General features: G+C 37.0%; 2 protein-coding genes across 2 annotated transcripts in view; one reads left to right on the top strand and one right to left on the bottom strand.

Annotated features, from left to right (window-relative positions):
• Window positions 1–972, bottom strand: part of LOC149028096 (uncharacterized) — a 28,035-nt gene extending 27,063 nt beyond the window's left edge. The window contains exons 1-2 of the mRNA XM_089168492.1: window positions 728–972; window positions 121–208 (exon numbers count right to left, since the gene is read on the bottom strand). Of these exons, the coding sequence (XP_089024618.1) occupies window positions 121–208; window positions 728–828 (189 nt within the window). The 5' untranslated portion in view covers window positions 829–972. The remainder of the gene's footprint in view (window positions 1–120; window positions 209–727) is intronic.
• Window positions 973–5,990: 5,018 nt separating this feature from the next.
• Window positions 5,991–9,939, top strand: LOC149028095 (small ribosomal subunit protein eS4-like). The gene is made up of 5 exons (XM_089168484.1): window positions 5,991–6,110; window positions 7,811–7,888; window positions 8,018–8,198; window positions 8,578–8,675; window positions 9,232–9,939. The coding sequence occupies exons 1-5, from the start codon at window positions 6,108–6,110 to the stop codon at window positions 9,664–9,666; spliced, it is 795 nt and encodes a 264-aa protein (XP_089024610.1). The 5' UTR covers window positions 5,991–6,107; the 3' UTR covers window positions 9,667–9,939.
• The last annotated feature ends 9,907 nt before the right edge of the window (window positions 9,940–19,846 follow it).

The following is a 19,846-nucleotide window of genomic DNA, read 5'->3' as shown; positions in this document are numbered from 1 at the left end:
GCAAAAACCAATATAAGACCCCGACGCAAGATATTAAATTCTGTCAATCATGTTAGAGTGCATATTGCTTCTCAAGCTGATAAATGTTCAGAGAAAACATATACTAGTATTCATAATTACCACAAGATTTAAGTGGATAGCAGTGCATCCATCTGGAATGGTAGAAGGTATATAATCATCCGGAGCGACATGTTTCACAGCACCATATCTGCATTGTAGATAAACAACAAAATAATCGATCAAGACATGAGAACTGCTTCTCCCGGTGAGGTAGTCTGATCAGAACACGGAGGATGTACTTATGATGAAGAAGATATAAAATCAATTTTAGCTCTACCAAAAGAAAAGATCGATATTAGAAGTCATTGGCATCAGTATTACTATTAAAAACATTTCATACTTGCTAGATTGTTCACTGTTCTATAAAGAAGAGGGACCCTTGCAGTAAATGGAAGCAATCCAATCACTAAATTCCAAATCCTTAACCTAACAAATAAGCAGATTAAATTTTGCAACAAAAAGAACTTGCTTCTCTTAGAATACAGAAGTAATACATAGTATGTAGAACTGGCGAAATCCCTCAAAGTGTGAAAGAACAAGAATGGATCATTCATGAATCAAGAAATAGATGAAAAGAATCCATACCTGGTAACAGTGGAAAGATGCTGTGTGAAAGAACAAGAATGGAAGATTCATGAATCAAGAAATAGATGAAAAGAATCCATACCTGGTAACAGTGGAAAGATGCTGCCTGACGTCAAAGATCTCGTCAGTCTTTGAAGGTATAAAGAAAGTGAAAAGCAGCACTAGAAGTGTAACCATGGCCATCTCTCTCCAATAGAAAGGAGAACAACAGTAAGCAGGGAGAGTTCAGTTCAACACTCGAACAAATGCTTAAATACATGCCGGAATCCATGGTTTGCCTGATTAATTTTAAAGTACAGAACGAGGTTTCGTGTTCATTCAAATAAAAATAAATAAAGTCGGAAAACGAGATCGCGTATTTGAACCACGAGGTCCACGCCTACCAGAGGGATATTCCTGTGAGATTCTACTCGTGTTCTTGTCTCCAAACGTAAGTGTGGACCCCTCTCTGATTGGTCGGTGACACATCGTGACTAGATAGTGAACGTTGCGTCGGAAACTATATTCTTGGAACGGTGTAACTTCTAACTTCTAACTTCTAACTTCTACGACAATCAGAGTCTACCCATTTTTTGTTTTTTACAAAGTTTGATGGTTTTCTACTTTTTCTGGTCAGATTCGTTATGACCTGATTTTTTTTTTGGTAATAGATTCGTTATGAGCTGATCACTCACGGGTTTTCTCGGGGAATCCTGGTCATCACCCCGTCAAAGGAGCGCTCTGTGCTCTCCGACAACTTTACCACCACAAATTTTATGGGACCCATATGTAAAAATAATAAAATTTTTAAAAAAATTCTCATCGCCCAACCCCTGGGTCCCCCTGTATTTATAGTGTTAAAGCCGTCGGGGAGCACAGAGGGTAGTTGATCCGGACTCTTTATGTAGACTATATCTACTTTAGTGGAATATATTAGGTCTCCAATTGAAAGCTGATGTGACCAACACTTGTGCTGGTAGTTCATAGGACTAATGCTTGCATAGGTCAAACTCAAAAGTGTGAGCATTACATAAATTCAAAAGTCCAAACATTGTGTAGTGTGGTTTTACTTTAGTGATGTGCGGCTTAGTAATGCATTCAATCTCGACCGTCTGTTTTGGATTTTACCCAATAGTGAAACGGACAGTCCATGAAAATTTCGAACGATGAAACCATGCAAGTCCCACTATAAATTTCCATCTCAAGTGTAAGCAGCAGATATTGTGCATTTAATGCACAAAATTCAAGTTCAATTATATGCTGCGTAGTGGGCCCAAGATTGCTACCCATCACTTCTTTTTCTTCCAAACAAATCGTTTTACTTTATTTTATTTTTTCCTTTTGGCCCATCATCCCAATTCCCAAATGCAAAAAGCTGTAAAGTTAAAATGAACTTTTAACAAAAATAAAAAATATATATATAGACAAAAACGTAATATTTCGCCTGACATTATTACCCTCTCCGTTGATCCCATCCTTTTCCCTGCAACTTTTCCCCTAATTCCTCCATTCGTTTTGGTTCTTCCTCTACAACTTTCGCCATCATCCTTATCCTTTTTATCTCTTTCTCCATTTTGATGAAAAAACGAAAGACGGATGGAATAGTCACTGTAACTTTGGAACCCATCAGTGATATTGAAGCAATAATAATTTTTCAAGTTCCCATTTTTTTCACTTTGCACTCAAATCACGTTTCACTTGAAGACGAATTCGTTGCATGAAATTATTCTCACTACGGGAAGGGAAATCCCTCATCCTGACACCTGAAACAACCGTAATTTCTCTTTCAGTTTTTTTCCCTGATATCTTATCTTCTTCAGCAACAGAGGCAGAACTCAAAAAAAAAACTACAAGATTTGGAAAAAAAAGAAATAACAAATACTTAGAACTTCTAAACCTGCCTTCTCAAGGCTCGAAATGATCTGGGTTTCAATTTGCGGTAGAGGTTCAACATTACCGTTTCCCTGAACTCAAAGATGAGAAAGATAAAATTTGATTTCAATCTGGGGATGACGATGTTCCAGAGTTTGGTAAGTCGTCGACAACACCTGCTTGGTTCCTCACTTCCTCTTCCTTCCATTTGGGGCATTTTGGTCAAAATATTTTATCATGAACTATTCAAATTACCCTCTACCTTTATATATAAAACTTCTGAGAATTTTTTTCAATATCTTGGATATTCTAAGGCAGACAATACCTCCCTCTCAGTTCTCTTTTGCAATGAGAGACTTGAAAATAATTCGGACAGTTCGAAAAAAAAATAATCAGTTGAAAATTAAAATATAATTAATTTGAGGTAAAAAAATTTAAAAACATCTTATTGAATAATCTGAACATCTCAAAAACATTCTAAATATTTTTAATTAGTGATTTATGCCCCCAAGTTAATCGTGTGGCTTTTTTGATTAAATCTAACCTCACGGATGCAAAATGATGTTTCTTTTGGATCAACAAAAAAAAAATCTAATTAACATCAAATCTTTGTGGGTTCAATTGAAAATTACCTTTCAAAGATATGAGGGGAGATCACCTCTCCCTCAAGTCGGGGGACTGCTCCTCCAACATTTTATTACCACACATTTTACTTGTTTGAAACTAATAAAATTATTTAGAAGTGGGTCTCACACAAATTCTACACAAAATGTGTGGTGAAAGAATATCAATTGAAGATGATCTAAACTAAACAATGACAAGGACGTGTTGTAGCTGACATTTTCTTTGTTTAACTATATGAAAGTTTGGAGAGCTCCAAGGGTTAATTCATTTGGCAAAAATAAATACCTCATAAATAATAAAAATTTCTTGAAGTAGAAGCCTTTTTCCCCTTTATATGCAAGCTTACCGGGGGAAATTTGTAACCACTTATGAGACCATGATGGATGAGATATAAACCCTTGTAGCACTTTGATTGCTCCATGTAAATCGATTACCAAACCATTTTAACTCTAATAAGTTGGCCACATTCATGCAGGTCACCATTGGTTGGGTCATTCACTAGTTTGTCCCTTGCCCTTTTAACATTTCTCAAGTCTTTTAATGGCATTGAAGTCTCCCATTAGGATCTAGGGTTTTTTTATTGTAGGTGTTGGATCCATAATGTCCCACCACATAGGTTCTCTTTCATCAATAAAATGTGTGCTCTAAATGAAAGAAATAAAAAGGAGATATTAGAAGCCTTATCCGAAGCCTTCCCATGCACCATCTAATTTCACACCAACATGAGTGAAAAGGGAGCTTTGTCACGACTCATGATTCCCAAACACCCATATCTGCCCAAGATAGTGCGCCTTATAATTTGCAAAAATTTCCCAACAGCCATCCTCCAAACGCTTGGCAAGACCACAACATTCTTCTTCTTTAACTCATGTTTCCAATAATGCAAAAAAAAATTCACCTTGTTAGCATGTACCCAATCCTTCATTGCTTGATGCCTCCCCGGTTCACCCATCCCCTTGATATTCCATGCCGCAATATTGATTATGAGGAAACATGGGGGGAATAAGAGTCTTCGATAAGTCTTGATGGTAGGCTACTTTCATGAACTCAAGTGGTGTGTCACTATATATCTCCTATTGGTTCAATTCTTGGTTCTTGATGACACTAATTGCATCAAAGCGGCATGGCGTTGCTACCAAGTCATGTAGCATAGGTGGAATAGCACCAATTTGATGAAGTTGAGGAGAGTTACCTTGGGATCGAATTCTAGAATTAGTTACCATTTGGGTTCCACTAGTAGATAGTAGATCCCTCCTAACAACCTCATATTGCATGAGTGGGTTTGAGTTTGGTGTAAACTCTGCACCTCATCTACTAACGACAAAATAGGAGCATTGGAGTGAGAGTTGGAGTCCATGCAAAGTCATTGTGGGACCTGTTGGAACTCCTCTCCCTCTACGTTAGCATTGTCTCCCACATTACTCGAAGCCACAATCGAACCCTAAGCTTTCATCTCGCTTTTCATGTCAATATTGTTGCCTCCTAATGGGTGATTGGTGGTTGCCTGCGACAAAGATCTCTTTCCCCTGTTTTGCCATTAGTTAGCTATCTAGTCACTGTCATGTGAATCTACAATGATTTATGAGGGACTATCATCTTTGTGGTTATCCAATGCTTGTATGTCAAACCTCGTGCCATGGGGAGGAGCCCAATTATAATCAACAAGCCGAGGTGGAGAGATCCATCCTCATCTCACACTAGTATCCTTCTCTGTAATTCTATGTGATAGCGTTGGTCAACACACAAATTCTTGCAAATGATAAGCTCTATGTATATTTAGTTTGCCTATCAGCACAAATAGGTCTCCCTATCATACTTGTGACCTTGCTCAAATGTTTTGCTCCCCATAATTGCAAGTTCAGCCCATACAAAAGAAACCAAATTGGCAAATACTTCTCTTTTTGCTTGGCCAGTGGGGTGTCTTTTGACCACAGGCAAAGGATCAAGGGACAAGCCCATGGGGTCCACAACCACTCCTCCAACGCTTGGCAATGTAGATGCTTCTCTTGGAAATCAAGCATGAACACCCACTATAAATGTTGTGTACCTCCACATAGCCTAGTTGACTCCATTGATTTTCCATTAATTTTTTGCTTCAAACACGTCTACCGAGCGTCATTCCACCGATCCCACTCCTCCTATAAATTAGAGGTAAATGCAACCATAAGAATAGTAGTTTTGTTTTTTTTATTCCCTTGGTTCAATGTAGGTCAATTCCAAATCCTCCTCTTGCGCATGCTTCCTCGTGAATATGCTCGTCCATGAATGAAGGCCATCGTCCCTCAAGTCACTTAACTTGTCCACTAGAACAATTTCATCATTGTGATCACCTTGGGTCACGAGGGGATCCTCGTGGGCCATAGCAGTAGCCATATCATAAAAAAGATGAGAGTTCCTGAGTGAGTCTCCTATTTCACCAAAGCACCCTTCTAAGTATAGGTTTTCCAACGGTAGCAATTTACATTTACTCTAACAAGAGCTGACCCATGGCAACCCAACCCTCTAACAAACCCCTCCCCCCACCCCCAAAAGAAAAAATCAAAAGAGAAAGGAAGAAACTCCACACTCCAACCCTCACCCTAAACGCCCCACATTGAGCCATGTAGCCTTTTGCATGCATTTAGTCACACTAGCCCATTCATGTCTAGGAAGTAGGGATGGTTGCCTGACTGGGCCTACCAGGTTTTTAATGGGCTATCCGGGTTAGGAATTATTAGGAGCGGTCTGGTAATAAATAACTCTGACCAGTTCTGGGCCGGATGGTTCGGTTGTGACTCCTCTCTGTTAGGAGTTAGTCCAGTTTCTGGTCCAAAGGGGCCTAGGGTTTTTAATCCGTATATATATTGGCTAGTTTTGCTCTGTGTCACTCTCTTCGCTTGGGTTTTGAACTAGCACACACCTGCCTTCTTTATAAGGTTGAAGAAGCCGTGGACGCCTTCTTCGTTTAGGTCGAAGACAGGGCAAGAGGTTTCGAAAGAACATCAATCATGGTGCGCTTTTCCATTGTCATATCGTTTCAGTCTTTGTTTTTTCTTCCAATAATGAATTGACGTTCTTAAAAATTCAGATTCGATTTCGTGGTTGAAGAAGTTTGTATTTACTATTTGTTGGTCGAAGTTTTCTTCAAGATCTCCCACTTTAAATTTGTTTTCGCAGATTTAGGGGGTTACAGAGCCCCTCCTAGTTGTGTTAATTAGTTTGCTTAACCATTCATAAGTAATCCGAGCATCTATTATTTTGTTTTTGGTTCATGTGTTTCTTCCACACATGCGTTCTGCAATTAGTCTAAAATATTTGTATGGTATTGATATTTACTGGGATGTTCTGCGATCAACTTTTGTATGTGACTTGTTCCTTCTATTTTAATCAAGCATTATAATCGAATGCATTCCAACATTTTCAATTTTACAATGGTATTTTCATGGCAGGCAATATAAAACGACAATCTCCCTCCCCTACCCAAAAGAATAAAATGATTTGTCTAGTTGATACTTTAGTTTCACTTTTTGTAAATTGCTTTTTCAAAATATCTTGTCTAGTATTGGCGTGGAATTAACATCATCTAATGATCGGTTTAACATTTTTGAGCTAACATAACAAAATGCAACTCAAGAGATGATCTGATCTGCATCTAAAATACAGTAGTATTCTTTTAAATTATCTCTGCAATGAATTAGAATTTCGTGGGTTCTAGTTCCAGGGAGTTCATAGGTGGAGGCTTATTGTCACGATCCTGTATCTGAAGCTTAGAGTAGAGGGATATTAGAGGGAGAGAACAGCAATTTAAAAGATGGAATTGGAGAAGAAGAAGAAGAAATGCAGAGAGGAAGTTAGGAGATTAAGAATATCATTCTCTTCCCCTGCAATTACCTTTCTCAGTTACATTTATAGATTAGGGTATCCTCGGATGACCTCTCTACCCTTATATTCTCTCATATTCCCTAACCTAGACCCATGTCTCACAATGACGTTCTAGCCCCTGACATTCTTTCAACAACACTTACACTATAACCGTGACATTTATGATATCTAGTAATTAAAGCCTTAAGTCAAAATCTTAGTATTAACTATGAAGTTGGTTGTGGGAGGCTTATGACATTTGGTAATTAAAGCCTTAAGTCAAAGTTTTGTTAATAATTGTGAAGTAGGATTATGGGTGGGAGCATGATCTATTGTTGTGCAATGGAAATTTGCTGTGGTTAATGTTGGTTCTGGCACATGTTCTTAGAGATTCTAACTACAGTGACAAATTATGTGTCTTATCATGCAGGTGTGATAGCCATTAAATCTGAATTGGTTTTTAGTTTCTTTATATGTTTTGGTTATTCTCTCTTTCCATGGACTTAATCATGACTTGATTAACCACATTTTATGTGTATTCATTTGTCACTCTTATAACTCTTTTCATTTTCTTTTGTTGAATTTTTTATAAGTTATATACATAGCCAGAAGTAGATTTGTGCAAAGCATTTTGGTAGCAACAGCGAGTGCCTAGTTGTGTGAATATTTTTGTTCCATAATTACGAGTTGTTACTGACTCGGTTCATTTCCACATGTTATATAATTCTTTACAATTTGTATTCATTGTCTATGAATTTGAATGGAAATGTGAATGTTATAAATGAGCTCACCTTAATCTCTCGTAGCTTGAGTTTGAGCTCTGAATGCTTACTGCTGGTGTTAATTTCAGGCTCGAGGTCTGAAAAAGCATTTGAAGAGGCTCAATGCACCAAAGCATTGGATGTTAGACAAGCTTGGTGGCGCATTTGTAAGTAGTGGAATTCCTTAAAACCTGTGGAGTTTCTTAAAGTTGTGCTTTTTTCTCCTTCTTGTGTTTCCTTGAATATTCAGTTCCGCTCAATCTCCCATTTTAACTGTTTTGTGAATTGTGGTACAGGCTCCAAAGCCATCATCTGGGCCCCATAAATCCAGGGAATGCTTGCCTCTTATCCTTATTTTAAGAAACCGTCTAAAATATGCCCTCACATATCGCGAGGTCATTGCTATACTGATGCAGCGACAAATTCTTGTTGATGGGAAGGTCAGGACTGATAAGACATACCCCTGTGGGTTTATGGGTATGTGTGCTTGCCAATTCATTGTGTTGTCTAAATTATGCTTCTTTAATCATTGAAATTTTAGAGACTACTTGCCCGGAAAAGGGAGGATGGAAGAAATCTGGTTGTCAGTCTGTCTTGTGGCATGTGTATAAATTTTTCACAAATTGCAAGAAATTATCTTTTTAAGTGTTGAATTTTCAGTGGTGGTATGTTATTTATTTGCCCACCCACTCATGTACGTTTCTAAGGCAATCAGAACAAGTTGTAAAATCATTTTCTGTGCTTGCTAGATTTATAGATTGATTAGTTCAATAGAGAAACCACCTCTCTCCCCCCTTCCTTTATTTCCCTTGTCTTGTTCTCTGGAAATTTAATATTGACTTACCTTGATTGCCAGATGTTGTATCAATTCCCAAAACAAATGAGGATTTCCGTCTCCTCTATGATACCAAGGGTCGTTTCCGTTTGCACGCAGTCAAAGAGGGAGAGGCGAAGGTCAGTCTGCAGACCCATATTATGTGTCTACTACAGGGCTCTCTTTAAGCAATAGAAGTTTTGTACTTATGTGGAGTTGTTTCTTTGATTCTGATGTTATTCTGCATATCCATGCCATGTGTCAACAACTACTGATGTGCACTTTTTTCCTTTTTTGTCTTTTAAATTATTTAAAATCTTATTTCCCCTTTTTAAGCAGTGTAGTTCTGAGCTGTTCTCTTGATACTCTTGACATTAATCACAAATTGCTAATGCATACCAGGCCGTCAACCAAACCACTTAATAGCGTACAATGTTGACTTGCTGACTAGTTTAGCTAGGTCAAATGGGTCTTATAATGACCTAACTTACTGGGATTCATTTTCTATTTGAGTGTCTTAACATTCTTATATTTGATGGTTTCTTCCTATATCCCTGATAGTTGGTCTCTTGCATCTGTCTGAATGCAATTAGCGTACCCTTCAACTGATGGAGCAGGTTTTTTATGCTCTTGCTTAATATCATATATGGGTGAATCTCTGTTTATCTAATGTCTATTTTGCTTTTTCTTGGCCAGTTTAAGCTCTGCAAGGTCCGATCTGTGCAATTTGGACAGAAAGGTATCCCTTACATCAACACCTATGATGGACGCACAATCCGGTACCCAGATCCACTGATTAAGTCCAATGACACCATCAAGCTTGACCTTGAGAGTAACAAGATCATGGACTTCATAAAGTTTGATGTGGGGAATGTGGTCATGGTTACTGGAGGTAGGAACAGGGGTCGAGTAGGTATTATCAAGAGCAGGGAGAAGCATAAGGGTAGCTTTGAGACCATCTACGTTCAGGACGCTACTGGCCATGAGTTCGCCACTCGTTTGGGCAATGTCTTCACAATTGGAAAGGGTAGCAAGCCATGGATAGCTCTGCCTAAGGGTAAGGGTATTAAGTTGACCATCATTGAAGAGGCCAGGAAGAGGCTTGCAGCTCAAGCAGCTACCACTGCTTAAAAATTTTATCTATAACAATTTAAGAGGTATAGCTGATTTTGTTAGTCTGAATCTGCTGTTTTTTCTTTTGATGATTGATCAGACTTCGATTTAAATTTTGTCGGTCTCTTGGTATTTTGGACAAAGTTCGGTACTCACTCCAGATTTGCAACTTATGTTGTGGGTTGATGGGGTTATTAAGATAAGATTCGGATCCTATTTATTTTTTTCGTCCATCAATTAGTATTGAAGATGCTCATGAGTTAGGGGTTTCATGTGGAAGAGGAATTTTTCTTGTGAACAGAGAAAATGAGTATAAATTTTTTAGGGCCTGTTTGGTTACATTAATCTAGAGATTTGAAATCTCTCGTCATAAATAGGAGTATATTTATATTCGTTTGGTTGTGTGATTTTATGGATTCATGGAATCTAGTAATTCACATTTTTACACTAAAAATGTGATTATGTTGATTTTATTGGTATGAGGTGAAATCTAGAGATGTCACCCTTACTAAAGAAGTGTTAAATATTTGAACCATGATTCTATAAATTAAATGTTTTTTTAAGATGAATTTATAGATTTCAATCCAAAGATTTAGGCTAATCAAACAGTTAATTTTACAAACCACAACTCCATAGATTAGAAATCTCTAGACTCAAGTAACCAAACAGGCCCTAATTTAATCAATTGGGATTGTGGGAATGTGAAATTTGTTGGACAGCCTCATCATAGTTTTGTGCCACCCTAATTTCTCCTGCCTTTCCTTCGTGAACTCATATTAAAATTGTCTATTATGCACGTTTTCTCTACTGTTGGCATATGTAATATATCTATTACTAATTTATTTATTTATATATAAAAAGTGCCTTTATACAAAAGAAAAAAAAAATTTCTAATAAACCCCAGTCCATGTAAATCAATCAAAGTTTACAATCTCATTGGGCTAGCACTCTTACTTGGACTTGGAGTTTGGGAACAAGATGGAAAATGAGAAGGGTATAGTTACGATCCAATCTATGGTTTCCACCAAGCTTTCTTGTGGTTGTTCCAGTTGTTTGGGTTTGAGATTCAAAGTTTGGCATCTGCTCTACAATTGTCTCTAACATTTCGAATGGTTATGTACAAAAGAAGATGAGGAGAAAGATGAGTTTTGGGTCATCCGAATTTGAATGATGATGGTTAACGATTTGAAAGAAGAGTGGATGGTTTGTTCTTCTTTCAATTAGATGCGGGTGCGGTGGTGATAGAATCCGGATCTTCTCCCCGTCGGGGGAAGGGGGGAGCACAGATGGCTTTCTGACCACAAATACCAGTGGGTCCCACTGGTGAAATTTTTTTTTTTTTTAATTTTTTTCAAAAAGTGTTTTTCACCGTGGGCCCCACTGATATTTGTGGTCAGGAAGCGTAGGGGGAGCTGATCCGTCAATTAATTTCCGCTCAGTTTTGATCTAATCCCCTAACCTATTACCACTGCGTTGCCTCTCCGTTAATTACCTAGTTGATTAATAGTTATGTTGGGTGTAGTTTCCATTTAACACCTCATACGTATGACCTTCTTCCTCAACCACTGCGACTTTGCAAATAAAACGGTATTCTGGATGGTGGCAAAGGAAAGAAAGACATAGTAACCCCAAGGGGTGGCTCAGTTGGCAAAGACCAACGCTTCCACATAAGAGTTCAGAGTTCGAATCCCCTTGGGGCCAGGGGCGAAGCTCTGCCTATATTAATTATATAAAAAAGTGCCTCGAGGATGTAGTCATGGTGCGCGCAAGTTGGCCCGGATGAACCTCATTCAAAAAAAAAAAAAGAAAGACATCGTAGAAGGAAGGATGGGGGAAAAAGTTTTTGGGTTTTTGGTTAATTGGGATTGTTTTGTGCTGGTATAACATAAACAGGTTTTAGTCAAAAGTTCAAGATTGAAAGTATCGGGTATCCTTTAGGTGATTTTAAGAGATGTATCGTCGTGCATCAAATATTGTATGGTATGGACAATTTTAGTGCAATCCAGTAGAAAGACACATAGGTATGTATCGCATGCAACTGTATCAATATGGATATTTATTAACTAGTATCGTATTGTGGGATATTAGCAAAGGTTTTCACTCTTATGATTTGTTATTCTAATCTCAACCATTAATGGTATTTTCAAGCACTGCAAGCTGAGAATTGTGCACAATAGATGATTTAATTTCTCATACTTTAGAGTTTAGTGGAGCTGAAAAACTTAGACGTCATTTGATTGCAATATAAAAAGAGGTGGAAAAAATAAACATGAAAGACCTACTTGTAGTAGGGTGGAAAAAATAGAAAAGGAAATTGAAGGATTTCGTGGAAGAATTGCGAAGTGGGTTCTACTTTTATTATGTCTATCATTTTCCCATCTAAGGAGATTTTTGTTTGCCTACTTTTCCACTCTATTGAACCAAATAATTTATATTTTTTAGAATTTTTGGATATGTTTGTTAAAACAACTTATAAAATTGTTCTCTAAGAACAAATCGGTGAGAAATATAGTCTGAAGAATGATTTTGTAGTCAACACTCTAGCGAATAAAATGGTCCCAAATGGATGAAGTTTCTTCAGACCTTCCAATCTTCCGTCCTATATGCAGATCTTCGCTACCTTGTGGTCCTCTTCTATACCTTTATTGGAATACTAGATTAAGAAACACGTTTGTGGGACTTTTTTTATTTGGTTAGGACCTTGTGTGGGATGCTTATCATGATTTTATATATCTACTTATCAAAAAATAGATTTTAGATACCTATTATACTATCATACTACTATTATAAAAGTATGAACTCAATGAACACCGTTACATTTTGTTTCCCTCTTAGACCTTTGTGTTTGTAATAAATGACTTCTATAATGGTCAATTAAAATTCTTGAAATTATTTTAGGGCCAGTTTGGTTACATGAATCCATAGATTTGAAATCTTTGAATTCACAAATGTGAGATTTATATCCGTTTGGTTGTGTGAATCCTTGAATTCATGAAATTTAGGGATTCACCTTTTTACACTAAAAACGTGAATCTGTAGATTTATGGGTATGAGGTATACATGTACTATAAAAGTGCTAAACATTTGAACCATGACTCCATAGATGTTTTTTCAGGATGAATCTACAGATTTCATTCCAAATATTCAGGCTAACAAAACAGTTAATTTTATGAACAATGATTCCATAAATTTGAAATCTTTAGATTTTTGAAATCTCTAGACTCAAGTAACCAAATAGGCCCTTAATGAATTTAATTCTCAATTTCTCCCTGCTCATTTTCAAAGAAACCATTAACAGTAACTAGCCCAAGGAAGAAGAAGAGTTCTCCCAAAAACCAAAAAATGTTAATGGAGGAAGAAGAAGCCGCATTAAAAACATTTAATCAAAATCACATATCTAAAGAAGAATTTTGGGAAAATTACGTGATTAGCTTCTTTTAGGTTTTGTCTTACAAAATTAGCCACTCAATGTTTCATTTTACAAAAGTAGTTAAAACTGAGTTTGGATTTACAAAACTAGCCAAAATATTGATTTTTCACCTCTTTGAATTTTTTTTACCCCTAAAATTGATCGCATCGAGCGAAAAAAATCACTATTTTGTCCAAAAGGGAAAAATTATTATTTTTTAAACCCTTTGGACATTTTCACCCCTATGCCGACACGGTCAATTTTAGGGGTAAAGAAGTCTAAAGAGGTGAAAAAACACTATTTTGGCTAGTTTTGTAATTGCAAACTTAGTTTTAGCTAGTTTTGTAAAGTGAAACATTGAGTGGCTATTTTTGTAAGGGAAAACAGCTAATCATGTAATTTTCCCAAGAATTTTTCTAGGTTTGGATTTCCTATAATTCAGAATCACAAGGGATTGATTAGATGTTGTCGCTTATGGAATTACCAAAAGAACAAACGAAATTGTTGAAGAATTTCTTAGATAGATTGATATGGTAGTTGAGTCCAAAAATGAAGCTTGTGAGTAGTGGGAGCGAAGAAATAAAAAAAAAAAAAATTTGCCATTGGAGGAGCTTCTCAGGAACCCACAAGTGGTGGGCTGACGACAAGGATACGGTGGAGAATAAGGCAAGGCAGGGATGTACTTCAAAATCAATAATCGACAGTATAGTGACAATCGATGTAGACAAGGATGAAGTCATTACTCAGGTAAGTGTTTTTGTCAGCAACAAGGCTTAAGCTATTTCTGAAAGAACTTAGCTTAAATTAATCAAGTTGTTTCTGAAATCAAGTTATGCTTAATGTATCATATGTAGGTCGGTGCTTTGGAGAACAATGTTAAGGAATATCAGTTACATATCATTTATCTTCAAAAGATATGTGGGAGAACTCAGGCACCTTGCATATTGTTTTTAATGTGTTTAGGATTAAATTTGCAATTTTTTTCACGGGCAACACAAAATGAACGACATTGGACCCTTAATGAAAAATGTGCAGTGATGTTTATGTGATGACTTTGCATTTGTGGTTGGAAGTAACTCAAGCATTGAATAGAGGAGCTTGAAGAGAAGGAAAGAGTGGCTAATAAAATTGTAAGCATGCTATTCAACTGGTTTTGTTTTTATACATATCAAGAAAAAATAAAAAACTTTTTTCTCCTCCCATTGTCTTGTTGTTGACTATAGGAAATTATTTTAGGATAGAAAGAATATGAGAATGTTCATTCACAAATTAAATGAATTTATCTATGCCAAATACTGATTGGAGCTATGAAATTTTTGAAGGTTGAAGGGACAATAATGGACTTAGTAGCTGTTGAAGAAGAAATTTAAAGATGGAAAGTGACAATAGAAGGCAGAGCTATTGGACACAGGTACATTTAAGAATTAGTCTTGTGACTACTTCAGAAATTATTTTCGAAGGGACTCAAAAGAAAGAAAGGAAAAAAAAAAAAAAAAAAAAAAGAAGAAAAAGAAGAAGAAAAAGAATGAAAGTCAAGCCTACAAATAGAAGGAAGAAGAAAAGAAATATGTCATGCCAAAGACAGCTCCCCAAGTTATGGATTCCCTTAGAGCACCTTCCTCATGATGCATCGATATGCTATGGAATTAGTTGATCTCTTATGCTTCTATAGAGAAAATATTCGTTTGTTCGGTAAGAAAAACTAGTTTACTTGATCTGATAAATATATTTCTGGGTGTGCTTATTCGAGAACACATCACACGTGCATGTGCACGTGTGTCATTACTAATATATATATAATATATATATATATATATATATATATATATAAAGTTTTGAAAATTTTGGAGCTTTTAGTCAAAAGGTTCAAGGTTTAAAATATATCGTATCCTTTCGGTGATTTTAAGAGATGTATCGTCCCGCATCAAGTATTGTATGGTATGGGCAATTTTAGTGTAATTCAGTAAAAAAACATATAGGTATGTATCGCATTCGATCGTATTCAATATGGATACGTATTTACTAGTATTGTATCGTGGGATATTATAAGCAAAGGTTTTCACACTTATGATTTATTATTCTAATCTCAACCATCAATCTAGTATTTTCAAGCACTGCAAGCTGAGAATTGTGCACAACATATGATTTTAATTCTTTGTACTCTAAAGTTGAGTGGAACTAAAAAACTTAGACATCATTTGAATAGTAATGATTGTTAAAACAATTTATGAAATTGTTCTCTAAGAACAATTCCGGTGAGAAATATAGGCTGAAGAATGATTTTATAGTCAACACTCTAGCCAATAAAATGGTCCCAAATGGATGAAGTTTCCTCAGACCTTCCAATCTTCCGTCTTATATGCAGATGTTCTCTACCTTGTGGTCCTCTTTTATACCTTAAATGGAAAACTAGATTAAGAAACACCTTGTGTGGGATTTTACTTTATTTGGTAAGATGCGGAATGCAGATCACTGATTATCATGATTTTATATATCTACTTATCAAAAAAATAGATTTTATATAACTCTCTCTCTCTCTCTCTATATATATATATATATAGAAGGTAAACATCAACCCTACGTTTTCAAGGGGTGATCGATCGACTCATCCGATGTCAGCGGCTGCTATCAACTGCATAAAATAAGGGCCCGAAAAAGGGAGTGGGCCCAAGCCCAACCCACCTACCCCAGAGGATTCCCTTCTAACCGCCGGCGGATGACTTTTTTTTTTTTTTACTCAATGAATTATTATGCCGATTCACAGAGTAAGAGCAGTGCTGCCAACGGCCGAGATCGAAATCTCGATAAAGATTTGGATATTGGACATCTGTCTTGCTTTCAACCACCTGCGAAACCGACAGTTTGGCGTGCTACGCATTTAATGCACAATATTCAAGTCTCACTGCTAAACTTTGGGGAGTTGGGATCACCTGACGTTATGCCGTCATCAAATTCAAGTGGGGTTACATTTGAATACAAATAAAATTTAAAAGTAACACACCCGGTGAATCCCACATGCCTCTCACCCAAATTTGTGGTGAAAGAAGTCGAACAATACATATTACTCCCCCAATAGGGAGGTGATTCAAGCGCAAACTCTGAAGTATGTGAATCTCTCTAGTCACTAGAAGGCACCTTGGCAATCAAATTTTGAATTCAAAATATATGACGCGTTCCTAACCGCTAGTACTACAAGGACAAGAAAATGATAGCAATTGAGTTCCTAACTTTACCTCGGTTGTGGATCATCTCCCCTAATGGGTGTGCTCCCTTGGCAGCTTTACAACCACAAACTATGTGGACCCACAAGTAAAATAATATTTTTTTTAAATAATCCATCACCTTAATCCTGTGAGCCCCTTGTAATTTGTGGTCAATAGCGGTCAGATCATGATCCAGACTCCTTTACCTTAGCCACCCCCCCCCCCCCCCCACCAAAAGAAAAAGAAAAAAAAACGCAGTTGTGTCAAAAAATACCACTATCTCGAGATCTCGAGACGTGGAACATGCCACTCCAATTTGTTCAGCTGTGGAAAAAAGGAGTTTTAAAATATTTTTCATTCACCAATAGGTCTGAGACGGCTCTTGCTCTTGCTCTTGCTCTCAGCTCACAAAAACACAACCGTAGCAGCAGAGGAGAAGAAGATTATCGAACGGACATGGGCTTGATTTCTGGTTCGAAGTAAGTAATTTATTCACGACTCTCAATTCCAGTTCCCTTGTTTCAATTTCTTGAAGCTTAATTTCCCTGAATTTTCCTCCTGGAAGGAAAACCGTTTTACATAGCTTTTGAAGGATCAGATCATCTTCATTGATGGGATCAGTGGAAGAAGAAAATATTGGTGGCTTGGAACCAAGTCAGTCTTCAATGGTGTGGAAATGGATATGGATACTATCGTCATGTGTGAGCAGCGTTGTTGGGGCTATACTGTTGGCTTTGTGGCAGCTTCGATTCCATCGAACCAATAGCCAACAATGGATGGTACCTGTAGGCCTCATTCTTTTTGCAACACCAGTGGTTACTTGGTTCTCCATCTTTGCTTCCGGCACCCGTTTTTGTTCTTCTCTCGAGTCCGATCAAAGAGTCCAAATCGAGTCTACCACAGTCACCAATGACTCAGTCCATGATCCAGAAAGATGAAGCTTCAAAAACTTCCTCAATCCCTTCATGTCGTTCCACTTCTTTCTCAGAGAAACTTTACCTCATGAGCCTGGATTCTCTATCCCCATGTAGATGTCATGTCTGTGTCTTCTTCACATCTTTTCACTGTAAATTAAGAAAGGAGTTCATCTGTTGTTTGTTTACTAGGATTGGGTTTCATCTCTCGTTTGTTTTATCAGTATTTAGAGGTAGACTCTATTCATAATGTGTGATGAGAAAAAATATAAAACAGACTCTACGATGATACAAAATCTGAATCTCATGTAATATTATGTGTAGCATGACCTGTTTTTTGTTTGTTTTTTCTTCAAATGGCCTAATTAAACATGGGATCTTGTGTCTTAACTAAATATGATTAGGTGATAATTGGGGTACCATGTATATAACCTGAACAAATGATAGGTTTGAATGATTGGAAGATTATTCCCAAAACAAAAAAAAGAGAGAGAATGATTGGAAGATTTAGCAAAAGCTTACGAAAAGCAATCAACCTATGAAGGCCAACCCAAATGCTAAAACCCCCTTAAAAACCAGCAAAAGGGAATATTCATGAATCATGAAGGAAGGGTAGGTAACGCTCTGCCAGGTGTGCCTGGTGAGAGATCTTTGGGATAAAGACAGATTATTTGTCTTCATTGTGAGAATCAACAGAGAATCCAAGGTTAGTTTCAACCTTATTGATGTACGGTTTACTCATACATTTTGTCCTTCGAGCAAATTACAGCTACATCTTTAATAAGAAATGAAATCCTCTACTGCTAGGGGAAAGGGTAACACTCTTGTTACATTTTTCTTCACCGGATCATGAAGGACTCAGGGAGTCCGCTTCTGAACACTAACAAGGTGAATCAAAGATAGATCTCTCGTCTTTGAAAGTAGGGTAGTCCAAGTCTCTATCCTAAATGTGTGATTAACGAGTATTTCTGAGAAGTGTACAGACAAAAAAGAGAAAAGATGAAGTGGCTTGGGAGGACGTACGAGAGCCAGAACCAGGGAAAACTCATGTTTAATGTAGGCATTCCATGTTTTTCATTATTTTTTAAAAATTGGTTTATGCATGCCACCTTGGTTGGGTGACTCTAAAATTATCTCTAATTTAGTTGAAATTATGGGAAAACATTATTGCTTCACAGATCTATTAGTACACAACCAAGTGAGTTCGAATTCCTCTAGACACATATAATGATATAAGAGAATTGTTACCAAGCCTTGTCACGTTCTATCCATTACTGGAGAAACCAGAAAGTGGGAAATTAGGGCAAAAATATATGTGCGAAAGAAACTAGAAAATAAAACATGAAATTTCAAGCTTCCAAGTTTCATAACCGTGGTGGGTCTTCATCCTTGTTCAAAAGTTTCAGTAATGCATTAAAATTTGACACTTTTGAAGACAATTATAATAAGCTTTGCAAGACATTCCTAAATGGGCAATAAAGATGCATTACACTATAGCCGTGCTTTAGGGTTTGAGAGCCGAAAGCACTAACAAAACAAAGTATACCTTTAAACCAAGATCGAGGAAATCAAATCTCCAATTCAAATCCACTGTCTTTTTCTCTGCAAAGTGAGTTAACCCAAAAGAAAGATCATAATTTCCATTTCAACCCATCTAAAGGTTGGAAATATTAACCAAATCCTTCTCTGAGTCTTTCAAACAAACACATCTCGGGTGGAATAAAATCTTCTGGATTACTAATGACGTCGTCCGAGGATGGATTCACTGAATGGTAGTAAATACCATCCTTATCTAAGAAACTAGAGTGAAAAGGAGTGGATTATTATAAGGTTCACATTGTATCTTTTAGGTGTCTGCAGAGAATTTCCTGTGCTGTAATTTTTGCAATGCATTTCAATGGGACCAGAGCACTATAAGGATAAGATAAAATTTTCTATTGTGCTTTTGGTAAAACCCTTTAATATATGTAAATATGTAATACAACTTATATGGCGAAAAGAATGTTATCACACTGCTCAATAAAAGAAAATTATTTTGCATAAAGACAACCACCCCCACATACGAAAACAATACAAAAAGGAAAAGGAAACTGTGATCTTTTTAGTGTAAATGTCATTTAATTAGGTTTGGCAGGGCATTGAAGGCATTAAAGTGAAATTTTACAGAAGCCCACTGAAATGTCTGCGGCTGTTATTCTCTTAATTGTTGCTTTCTTGGTCAGGAGATTTTTCTTTTTCATGGAATAATTTATTGTGAGAAGGACAGAGGGGTTGGAACCTGGGACAAGATAAAAGGGACTGACGGAGTTGGTGTGTTCAGGGCTTCAGGGATGGATAGATGATGGAGAGGTGGAGGAGACGGTGGTGCTTCAAGACCAAATTCCTCTGCCATACAAGGCGTCTAGTCTTCTCTGTCACTTCACGCCTTACCTACAGACACAAAGCAGGTGAGATTTGCCTGCAATATTGCAATCTAATCTCTTCCATCTTCTCTCTCTCTCTCTCTCTCTAACTCTCTCTAACTCTCCCATATCTGTGTGTGTGATTGATAGGTCAGAGAAGGCAAGGGCTGGTGAAACTTCTTGAGGATCTGGAATCTTGCAGAGAATATGAAGATATTCAAGTGATGTGGGATATGATTCATTCCTGTGTCTCTCCTACAGTAGTTCCTG

This window comes from Hakea prostrata, chromosome 1 (assembly GCF_041222555.1).
Source record: "Hakea prostrata isolate BN-2017 chromosome 1, UWA_Hpros_2, whole genome shotgun sequence".
In the NCBI taxonomy this organism is placed as follows: Eukaryota; Viridiplantae; Streptophyta; class Magnoliopsida; order Proteales; family Proteaceae; genus Hakea; species Hakea prostrata.
This window is presented reverse-complemented; position numbering and strand designations above follow the sequence as displayed.